Source organism: Pteronotus mesoamericanus, unplaced genomic scaffold (assembly GCF_021234165.1).
Source record: "Pteronotus mesoamericanus isolate MK-2021 breed Mesoamerican mustached bat unplaced genomic scaffold, CSHL_Meso_final scaffold_174, whole genome shotgun sequence".
In the NCBI taxonomy this organism is placed as follows: Eukaryota; Metazoa; Chordata; class Mammalia; order Chiroptera; family Mormoopidae; genus Pteronotus; species Pteronotus mesoamericanus.
In genome coordinates this window covers 3,695,195-3,706,945 of record NW_026555309.1, presented here as the reverse complement: position 1 = coordinate 3,706,945, position 11,751 = coordinate 3,695,195, and the positions used below count along the sequence as shown (strand labels likewise).

The 11,751-nt window shown below is 38.0% G+C and overlaps 1 protein-coding gene across 3 annotated transcripts in view; it reads right to left on the bottom strand.

The window, feature by feature from the left end:
- CHD7 (chromodomain helicase DNA binding protein 7) overlaps positions 1-11,751 on the bottom strand; it is a 198,051-nt gene that overhangs the window by 32,614 nt on the left and 153,686 nt on the right. For all 3 annotated transcript variants that reach the window (XM_054590164.1, XM_054590166.1, XM_054590165.1), the window contains exons 14-15: positions 9,148-9,291; positions 7,725-7,980 (exon numbers count right to left, since the gene is read on the bottom strand). In XM_054590164.1, coding sequence (XP_054446139.1) covers positions 7,725-7,980; positions 9,148-9,291 — 400 coding nt within the window. The remainder of the gene's footprint in view (positions 1-7,724; positions 7,981-9,147; positions 9,292-11,751) is intronic.

Sequence of the window (11,751 nt, the reverse complement as noted above, 5' to 3'; positions counted from 1 at the left end):
AGAACAGATTAAAAATCACTTAATGCCTTTCCCAAGTACTAAGGCCTTCTGGAAAGCACACTGTTCATTCTTTTTTATTTTTTCAAGATTTTATTTATTTTTAGAGAGGGGAAAGGAGGGAGAAAGAGAGGGAGAGAAACATCAATGTGTGGTTTCCTCTCACATGCCCCGCACTGAGAACCTGGCCCGCAACCTAGGCATGTGCCCTGACTGGGAATCAAACCAGCGACCCTTTGGTTTGCAGGCCAGCACTTAATCCACTGAGCCATACCAGCCAGGGTGCACACTGTTAATTCTTATGCAGAGGGACTGGCAGAAAGTGCCAGTCTCTTGCTCTCCTTTCCATATGAGTAAAAGGCTAATACTCAGGATTTTCCTCTAAGAGGAAAAAAGGTTTTACTAGGAAAAGGTGAAAAACAAAATGCTATTTAAGAATATTAGCAGGCAGGTTCTTGAATAAAGTTAAATAATGTTTTTCAAAATGTAAAATTTAGAAATGTAGGTTCTATATTCAGGACAAGAAGGTCCTCAGGAGACAGGATAGATTTAAGCCTATATACTACATTAGTTCTTTTTCTTAAAAAGTTTGTTCTTGTTGGACAATGTATTATAAGCTCGTTGCAATTCAGGAAGATACAGATTTTACTCTTAAGATATTTAGGTAGTGACTTTGTTCACATTATTATAATCTATACTCAAAATAAAAGAGTGTTTTAGTTTAAAACAAGTTAATGGTTAATGAATATATTTCAAAAATGAAATAACCATTTTTAACAAAGTAAGTATCAGGCATGTTTGGATTATTTTAGTAAAAAATTTAAAATAAATATATAATCCAGTCAAATTAGCAAAGAAATTTAGTTTTCATTTTAAATTTACTCAAAGATGAGTAAAAAACTTTTCTGCTTTTCCAATGCTACTAATAATTTCTCATCTCATGAAAAATAGTCAAAATTAGAATATACTCTTTCTTACTGACAAAAGCTACTGCTGAATTAATCAATTCAGATCTTTATTATAAATTTTCTTAAGTGACAGGCAGTTTACACTAACAATACTTCATTTTAAAACATCAGCAAACATATTTCATATATGACTCCTTTAGCCCTGTATGTGTCATGACCAGAATGAAAAAAAGAGGGTGGGAAAGGTGTCAGGGAGAAGAGCAATTTCTAACTTCTGATATCAGAGCCAAATTTTCAAGTTAATCAGTCAGATTCACCTTAATGTTAGATTTGTATATATCAATCAGAAAATGAACTAGAAATAGGTTATGATAAGCCAAAATATGTAGTCTGTTAGCACTGCCCTAAAGTAAATTACTGTTCTCACTACATTTAAAAATGTGTGTGCATGTGTATCAAAAAATTTCTTGCCCTGGCTGATGTGGCTCAGTAGATTGAGTGCAGGCCTGCCAAATGAAATATCGCTGGTTTGATTCCCAGTCAGGGCACATGCCTGAGTTGTGGGCCGGGTCCCCAGTTAGGGGCTTGCAAGGGGCAACCAATCAAATGTATCTCTTGCACATTGATGTTTCTTTCCCTTTTTCCCTCCCTTCCCCTCTCTAAAAATCAATTAATTTTTTAAAAATTCTTGGAATTAAGTGTGGAAGTCTTTCTTTCCACTTAAACAGATGATCACTATGAGGGAAGAAACTGCAACGTTATCTAGCTATATTAGCCACAAACAAGAAATTATTTGCTTTTGAAGATTACTAGAAAAAAACATGTAACTATACTGTTTTCTCTCTGAAACTCATTCCATTATATAAGCATAAGTCCTGTGTTCTTCCTGCTCATGATTCTCTATATTCCTACCTACCTACCACAACAATTGACTCAACAACATTATTCCTACAACAACAATTTGACTCAAGTCACCCTAACCATTAAGGGACCTTGATCAAGTTTTCAACATTATTTTTACTCCACATAGTGAACCTACAATTGGACATTCTATTTTTTCTTTTTTTCCTTTATTTTATTACATTTATGGGGGTATCATTGGTTCACAGGGTCATTCAGGTTTCAGGTGTACATTTTCTGTGATACGTGCTCTATATATTGCATTGTGTGCCCACCACCCAAAGTCAAATAATCTTCCATCACCGTATGTTTGGCCCCCTTTATCCTCTTACGCCCCCAACCCGTTCCCTATGGTAACCACCATGCCATTGTCCATGTCTATGAGTTTCAGTTTTATATTCACATATGCATGAAATCAAATGGTTCTTAGCTTTTTCTGACTGACTTATTTCGCTTAGCATAATGGTCTCAAGATTGATCCATGTTGTTGCAAATGGCAGTATTTCATCCTTTCTCACAGCTGAGTAGTGTTCCATTGTATGTATGTACCACATCATCTTTATCCGATCCTCTACTGAAGGACACTTTGGTTGTCTTCATGTCTTGGCCACCGTGAATAATGCTGCAATGAACAGAGGGGTGGCATATATCTTTGCAAATACATGTTTTCAAGTTTTTTGGGTAGATACTCAGAAGAGGAATTCCTGGGTCATATGGTAACTCTATTCTTAAGTCTATGAGGAGCCACCATACAGTTTTCCATTGTGGCTGTACCAGTTTATTCCCATCACACATGAATGAGGGATCCTCTTCCTCTGCAAGCTCTTCAACACTTGTTATTACCTGTCTTGTTTATATTAGCCATCCTCACAGGTGTGAGGTGGTATTTAATTGTAGTTTTGATTTGTATTTCCCTAATAACTAGTGAAGTTGAACATCTTTTCATATTTCTGTTGATTTGTATGTCTTTGGGGAGAGGTGACTGTTCGGGTCCTCTGCCCATTTTTTAACTGGATTTTTTATTTGTTTGGTGTTGAGTTGCATGAGTTCTTTATATATTTTGGATATTAACCCCTTGTTGGAGCTGTTGTTTGCAAATATCATCTCCCATCTGGTTGGTTGCCTTTATATTTTGTTGTCAGTTTCTTTTGCTGTGCAGAAGCCTTTTAGTTTGATAGAGTTTCATTCATTTACTTTTGCCTTTACTTCCCCTGCCCATGGAGTCAAATTCATAAAATAGTCTCTATGACCAAGGTCCGTAAGTTTAGTACCTATGTTTTCTTCTATGTACTTTATTGTTTCAGATCTTATACTTAGGTCTCCGATACATTTTGAGTTACTTATTGTACAAGGGAGCAAGCTATAATCTAGTTTCATTCTTTTGCATGTGGCTTACCAATTCTCCCAGGACCATTTATTGAAGAGGCTTTCTTCATTGTGTGTTTTTGGCTCCTCTATAAAAAATTATTTTCCCATATGTCTGTGGTTTTATTTCTGGGCTCTCAGTTCTGTTTCCCTTTGGCGCGCGCGTGCGTGTGTGTGTGTTCTGCCAATTCCATACTGTTCCGATTATCACAGGGCTGCAGTATAATTTGAAGTCACAAAGTGTGATACCTTCGGCTTTGTTTTCTCTCAGGATTGCTTTGGCTACTCGGGCTCTTTAGTGGTTTCGTACAAATCTGAAAATTTTTTGACCTATTTCCTTAAAAAATGACATTGGGATTTTGATGGAGATTGTATTAAATTTTCATATTGCCGAGTAATATGGCCATTTTAACTATGTTCATTCTTCCAGTTCATGAATATGGAATATCTTTCCATTTCATTGTGTCTTTCTCAATCTCTTTTAATAATGCTTTGTAGTTCTCTGTATATAAATCCTCCACATCCTTTGTTAAGTTTATTCCTGGGTATTTTATTCTTTTGATTGCAATTGTAAAAGACAATGTTTTTCTTTCCCCATTTCTTTTTCTTAAGTTTCATTACTAGTATATAGAAAAGCACTGGATTTTTGTACATTGTTTTTGTATCCTGCAACTTCACTGTATTTACCATTTCTAATATTTTTTTGGTGGAGTCTTTAGGGTTTTCTATATTCAGAACCATGTCATTTGTAAAAAGTGAACCTTTTACTTCTTCCTTTCCAATTTGGATGCCTTTTATTTCTTTCTCTTTCCTGACTGCTCTGACTAGGACTTCCAGAACTGTGTTAAATAAGAGTGGTGAGTGTGGGTGTCCTTGTCTTGTTCTTCCTGATTTTAAAGGGAAAGCTTTCAGTTTTTCACCATCGAGTATAATATTGGCTGAGGATTTGTCATATTTGGTCCTTATTACGTTGAGGTACTTTCCTTCTATACTCATTTTACTGGGCGTTTTAATCATAAATGGATATTGTATCTTATCAAATGAATTTTCTGTATCTATTGGTAAGATCATATGATCTTTATCCTTTGCTTTGTTAATGTAGTATATTGCATTGATCAATTTGCATATGTTGAATCATCCTTATGCCCCTGGAATGCACCCCAATTGATCGTGGTATATTATTTTTGTAATGTATTATTGTATTCAATTTGCTAATATTTTATTTAGGATTCCTGCATCTGTATTCATCAGATATTGATCTGTAGTTTTCTTTTTTATGTGTTATCCTTGCCAGGTTTTGGTATCAGGGTTATTTTGGCCTCAGAAAATGTGTTAGGAAGTATTGCTATCTCTCTAATTTTTTAGAAGAATTTGAGAAGGATAGGTATCAAATCTGCTTTGAATGTTTGGTAGAATTCACTAGTGAAGCCATCTGGTCCTGGATTTTTATTTTGTGGGAGGTTTTTGATGGTTTAAATTTCCTCACTGTTTAGCAGTCTATTTAGATTTTCCATTTCTTCATGATTCAGTCTAGGCAGGTTATACATTTGTAGGAATTTATCTATTTCTTCTAGGTTATTGAATTTGGTGGTAGAGTCTTTCATAGCATACTAGCATGATCCTTTGTATGTCTGTGATGTCTGTGGTAACTTCTCGTCTTTCATTTCTTTTTTAGAAAAGCATTAGCATTATTTTTAATCTTCACCCACATTTTTTTATTGCTTTTATAGAGAGGAAGGGAGATAGAGAAACATTGATGCAAGAGAGAGCATCGACTGGCTACCTCCCGTACATGCCCGGACGGGGGACTGAACCCACAACCTACTTATATGCCCTGACCAGGAATTGAACTCACAACCTTTCTGTTACAGGACGATGCTCCAACCAGTTGAGCCACACCAGCCAGGGATCCTCTTTCCTTTCTGGTTTTGTTTATATGACATTCCATTCTAATAAAGCTCGGGCCAATAATAGTACCTCCATTTATGTTACCCAGTGACCTGCTTAACTTTTAGCAAGAAAAATAACTAGCAACATTTATCTAGTGTTTAAAGTGCACCAAACTTTGTTCTAACCACTTAAGCACTTAATATTAACACACATTAAAAATACTTCTCATTTATATACAACTGGTGTTCTACCATCACTTCCATTTTTCTTTCTGCTTTGCTTACGTTACCCCTTTCAACTTACGCATATAGTTGTTTGTTTCCAAGATTTACAGAAATGTGCTTTGTTGAGCTGAATTTTAAGTTTGATTAGGGCTGCCACAACCAATACAAATTTCAATTTAACCTCCAAAGCTGAAAACTTCCTTTATCTGCTCAATAACTATGTATAGAGGTGGCACCATGTCAACATTCTTTCTACTCCAGCAGATTGTGGATAAGAATGGACACTACTAGCCCCTGAGCCACCTCTGTGAAACACAAGGTCTGCATATGTTACCTGGCAAGTTGTAACACTGTGTGCGTGTGCGTGTGCGTGTGTGTGTGTGTGTTTTACAGTTTCACAACATAAAGGCATATAAGTATACCTGCTTAACAGACACTTCATAACTTGTTGTAAGGACAGAAAAGCTGACCTCAAGGTGTGACCAATTAGAATAAATGTCACAGATCCAAGCCTCAGAAGTCCTAGAGCCTCCTGGAGAACCATAAATGATGTAGGATGACCCTGGAGAGCAATCAGCTACAGAAAAGACCCACCAGCTGCGTTTTGGGAGAACTCCCCCTTCTCAATGCTCAATGCATGTAATTAGCATGTAACCAAACAAGGTAAACTAGGTTGAACTGGGAATGGATACCGAACAACCATTGCTGAGATCATCCCTTTCACACAGATGGTGCTGGAAGCATTTAATCTCTTTTGTGAGTGCCTTTTCTCCCCCATTGGAGGCTCCTTTTCCCCATTTTATTTTCACCAGGTATTAAAAGTGTGTGTGTGTGCGCGCGCGCGCGCACGTGTATGTTTCCACTACCATCAACTGCTGTATCCACAACTCTATCTCCCCAACTTGAACAAGCTGGTTGACACTATGAATGGCCTTATAGGCTCTTAAACAGATGGTGATTAGCAGGTTGGCAGCATTAAACATATAATTTTCACACACGATACTCTCTTTAAAAGACAAAGCTACAAGCACAAAGTTTGAAAAGGAAATTCACTGATGTCACACCACAGCAATGACTTCAGGTGCTACACCGAGACTCTTCCAGGTATGGACCATTTATGTTTGTATTTAGTAATAGGAATGTCTGGATCTGAGGTGGCTGATACTGTATAAGCTATGAAAGAAAAAAAGATGAGGAACTCTTTAAATCAGTTGCCCTTGAACCTCATGGGTTGTGATAAAGACAAAAATCAGGCTTGTTCCTTCTCCTGTAGAAAGGAATCAAATTGCACTACTGGCCAATTACAATTGTACACAAACACCCCCTGTAGCAGGTCATCACCTCTCCTTACCCTGTATTAGCTCTGGCCTGGCCTACAGCAGTAGCCTCCTGGCTGGTCGTTCTGGCTACCTATCTTTCCGGACTCCCATATGTCTCATTCGCAGTTGCCAGACCCATCATCCTGAATCACATTTCCAACCATTCCCCAGCTTTAAACTGTAGTTCTGCACTGCCTACAGACTAAAGACAAAATTCCATAACCTAGCATTTGAGGCTCTTCCCAGCGGGTCCCAGTATGTCTAGGTTCACCACTGTACTGTTTCTTTCAGGTCCCTTATACTTTGGGCAAGTTTCCTTTGCTTTCCTGAGTCGTCTTCTCCGCTCAGCATAATGCCCTTCCTTTTTCTAACCCTGACTGGCAAACTCCTCCCCAGCCCTGTAGGCTTGTCTCAATGCCATCACTTTCTAATGGCTTTCCTAATCTCAATCCCTGACAAACCGTAGGCTCTTGTACTCCCCAGAGAACTGCCACATCAAAGGGATGAAGCATTTATTCCTTTAATGATTTTTGCAAGTATGTAATATAGGATTTTACTCATATCCATAACATAACATTATCAATTTAGTTGAGAAAACAGGAAGACCATGAAGTATTCATTAGTAACAGGGACTATTCCCAAAGCTTTAAAAAAACAATCTCTCATTCTTAGGGGATAGGTGTTAAAGGCCTCTGGACTGAGAAATTTACTTCTATCAAAATCTTGAGACAGCTAATAGCTGCCTTCTCATACCAAAGTTCCTCTGTAACTTTGCAGATTTTAACACACACACACAGCAAGAAAATGTCAATCAGGAGCTAATTTCTCTTTAACTGTGAACACTTTTGATGGTTTTTAGCCATGGAGACTAACACCTCCTTTCAACGAGTGAGGCACAGATACAGGGACGCAGGAGAAAGGTGAGGTGAGGTCCTGCTTCAGGGACCAGCAGGACACACCACAGAAAAAGGTACCACAAAGAATAGGAAGGTGGTGAAAGCTACACTGAGATGAGAGGATACAGTAATGACTACAAACCACAAAATCCTCAGTCTGGAGGGAGAAAAAGGTTTCTGGTACTTTGGTTATCATTCAGTAAGTTGACAAATAGCCAGGCTTACCGTTAATAAGGTATGGATGATTGCAGCACTTTCGTAATTCCATCATAGTGTTTAAAAGGTTAGGTACATTAGCTTGACCACCACCTTTGGAAAGAAATGTAAAATTCTTCTCAAGGATGGCTCGGTAATATTTCTTCTGAATGTTTGTCAGCTCAACTTCAATAATAGTTTCTTCTTTGGGGGCCAAGTTCTTTTCTACATCCTCCTTGAGACGTCTCAACATCATTGGCTTTAGAATAGCCTGGAGTTTTTGCACCTAAAAAAGGACCTTAAGTAAATACTGGTGTCATGAACTGCTTACATGTTAAGACATATCCTAACATGAAAAACCAGGATTACCGCCCTATTTGTTTACTGCTCACTTTCATTTGTCAAAGCTCAGTAAGGGTATGAAGGCATGAATCTTTCAGCTTTTGTTACAGAAGTTCCTGAAGGTGGAACGATTTGATTTCAAATGGACCATTTCACCTATCCTGGGGTCCTGAACAACCAGAAAAGTACACAGCAGAAAAGAACCAAGTTTATTCATTTCTTTTTCCCTTTTGTTTGCCATAAGCCAGAGGGATAATGAGGAAGCAAGTGTCAGGGGAGTCCTCTGCTTTAGTTCTCTGCCTTTCCAGAAAGAGCAAAGAAGCCAGGAGTTATCTAGTCTCTGTACCAATGAACAAGCAGAGACGTCCCTCTCCGGTTCCCTTTTCTGTTGATTGGCAACAGATATAGCACACCAGGTAGTTTTAAGAAAAACAAAACAAAACAAAACAGATTTCACTTTGACCTAAACTGAGATACTGAGAGGTTTTAAACAGTAAGTTGGGGGAGGGTACAGAAAGACCAAGACTTCAAGAATATGTCTGTATATACTTCAAATATCCCCATAAACTCTTATCATGTGTAAAATAACCAACCGCTTTTCATACACAATACCTCATTTATTTCTCACAGAAATCCTGTGGGGTAGTTGTGACCCACATTTCTAAATGAAAGTATGTAATTTCAGAAAAGTAAGCAAGGTGACCAAGTATATACATAGTTAAGAAATAAGACTAAACCTTAAAACTCCATCAGGCAAACGGCTCTACAAATTTCAGTGGCTTCTGACACTATCCCCAAAAGTATAGGGAGTTCAAAAGTATACCTAGAAAACCACCAACCTGAACAGCACAGTAGTCTCTGAAAATTATATGAAGAGTTATGTGTGTAACCCCTACAAATCTCAACAGCCCATCATACAGATGTGGACAAACAGACAAGAAAACCTCTGTAATGAAGACTTGGAATGCCCAAGGAAAGGAGACAGAAAGCTCACTTGTTTACTGGGTGGTAAAAAATTTTTACATTTTTAAACAGTTAAATAGTAATCCTTTGCCATTTCAGGATAATCTTCAACTATATAAGAAAAATACAAAGTAGACGTGATGAATACCTGTTCTTCTGTTTTCAGATCACCAAATTCTTGCATAAAGGTGGTTTCTGAAGGGAAACGAGTTGGTTCCAAGAAATGGAGCAAGCTAAAGAGCTCTTCCACAGTGTTCTGCAATGGGGTCCCCGTCAGCAGCACTTTGTGTTCCTACAGGAATACAAGAAAAGCAAGTGACCAAGTCATAACCACAGAAGTTTCCTAAAACCAAAGCCTCTCTCTAGATATCCACGTTCCTATTTCTCATTAAAATTAATTCAGCATCTACCCTACATGAAGTGTAGGAAATTGGCAGGAAGGCAGAAATACAAGAAAAATGGTCCCTGCTTCAGATCCACACACAGAGGGGCCTTCTAGAACTCCACAGACCCAGTGGTGATTGTCCTGCCATTTCGTCTCTTCCTGGGGTTATTAGATCAACAGTCTAGTGCCATGGCTTCGCAAGTCCCCTAAGTCTCTGCTTTTTCCACACCAAAGTGGAAGTTTTTTCCTAAAATCCCTAGACTTAGACAAAGCTTACGTGACTCTTTCTGTTCTCTACATCAACAGCACCCAAGTCTCCCTATCTGCTTCCTGCATGACTCACGTAGGAGACAAAAGAAGTCCATCTACATAAAACAGCACATGAAAAATTATTTTGTTCTGCAAAAATTTCAAACTAGCAATGGGGTCAGCTTGGTTTTAAGTATCACAATCCTTTTTTTTTAAAAAAAAAGACAGATCCAATTTCTAACTTTGTCTCTTTGAACCAAGTTAGGTATTTCTTTAAAACAGTTCTTCCTATTTACAAAAGTTCCTGACACGTTTGTGCCACTGTTCTTCCTGTTTCTATACATCAAACATGGAGGAACCATTTGGCAGTGACAGATCTTAACAACAGAGTGTTTATTAATCTCAGGGGCTTTATAGTACTTTCGAGTCTGGTCAGCTGATACATAGTCCAGCTATTAAAACTATTTCAAAAAGTGATTATACCTTCTAGTTGGTTCAAAAGTAATATTCCAACTTCACTTGGAATCTTACAAGACTTGGTTGCCAAGCAGAAAGTATATTCTTGGTAAATACTGGGGGAATGATGTAACTAAGGGCATTCTATTTTTCTCAGTACCTATCATGTCTTATCTAACAGTGAGGCTCTTTAAAAGTGAGGTGATACAATTCAATTTGCTTTTATTCTTCCTTTTCTCCCCTTTGAATTAAGAGGTCTCTGGTTCAGAAGATACACAGGTCACCATCATCTTTAGACTCATTAAATTCACAGACTAAGGACTTTGCAAATCAGTTTGAGATTTTCTAATGTATAACCATACTAGTAGGTAACATGGGCCATAATCCCTGATATCCAAAATTTTTAAAAAATACTGTCACAGATTCAGGAAAAGAGTCACTGCAGGTACAGAGCTATACAGATATAAATTGTCTCCCAGTTTTTTCATGCCCTTTATTACTGAATTAAATTGTGAACCTCTTATGAAATACTACATAAAAAGCCCTTTAGCTTATTAATCTCAAAATAAACTTATCTGAAAAAAGGAAAGAAATTCCTTTTTTGATGCTGCTTCCCATCCAGGGCTATTTAAAGCCAGCCACACCAAATAATTATTTGCACACACAACCCTTTTATAAGGTTGCACAGGAGCAGTGGAAAGAATACAACCAGGCTTCCATCTGAAAGCAGGTAACTATGAAGTAACATACGATGAATACACCGCACATCCCAAAATGTCAAAATGTCATGTAAGAGACTCAAGCCACCAAGCGTATCACCTCTAAGTCCACTACACCAGCAAATACACTTTTGGTTTGAAAACATTACCATTCCTTTTAGCTCTGATGGAATCATGTCCATTTACTTTCATTTCAGCACATGTTCCATGTGTGTGAGGCTTCCTAACAGTGAAAGATGAGGTAATGGGAAAGAATGAAGAACTACTACCACCTCCAGAGAATTCACTCCTGGTCAGTGAGGGACAAGGAGATGGCTTTGCCTTCCAGGGTCCTGTGGAGGACAGTGAAGACTGTAAATGTCCCTCAATATATCATCTCACAAGCATTTCCTTTGTGATGGGAAAGCTGAAGACGCTCACTGGTCTTTCCTCTCTGAGAATGAATGCACTTGAAGATAATCCTCATTAAGCACATTTTCATCCTAACTGAGTCTAGTGCAGGTAACAGCAATTTTCTATGAACTCTGTAGTTGGATATAGTTCCTGTTTGCTGTTTTCACTGTGACTTATTCTAGAAAATAAGAATAAAAAGGTTTAAGTGTGTAAGTTCTCATGATGTTAATTTTAAAGTAAGGATTTAAAAACCAGGCAATAACCAGTTCAGAACTGGACAAATACAATTACTGAATGATTATGTGCTACCTCTTAAAAAGATCTTTTCTGAGAGATTCCTGATGATCAGAAAAACAAGCACTTTGTTTGCTAATCAGAGCTTCCAAGCTCGTGCATCAAGAATGATGTGATGCTGAGCCCTTGGGGTGGTTGGCAGGGCAATGACAGTCAGGGTCCCAGGACTGCTCACCTGTGGCAGTGGGCTGCCTTCTTGGCTTAGCCCAGTGTAACATACATCATTTTCTATATGTGATACTATGTGAAAAAGGTT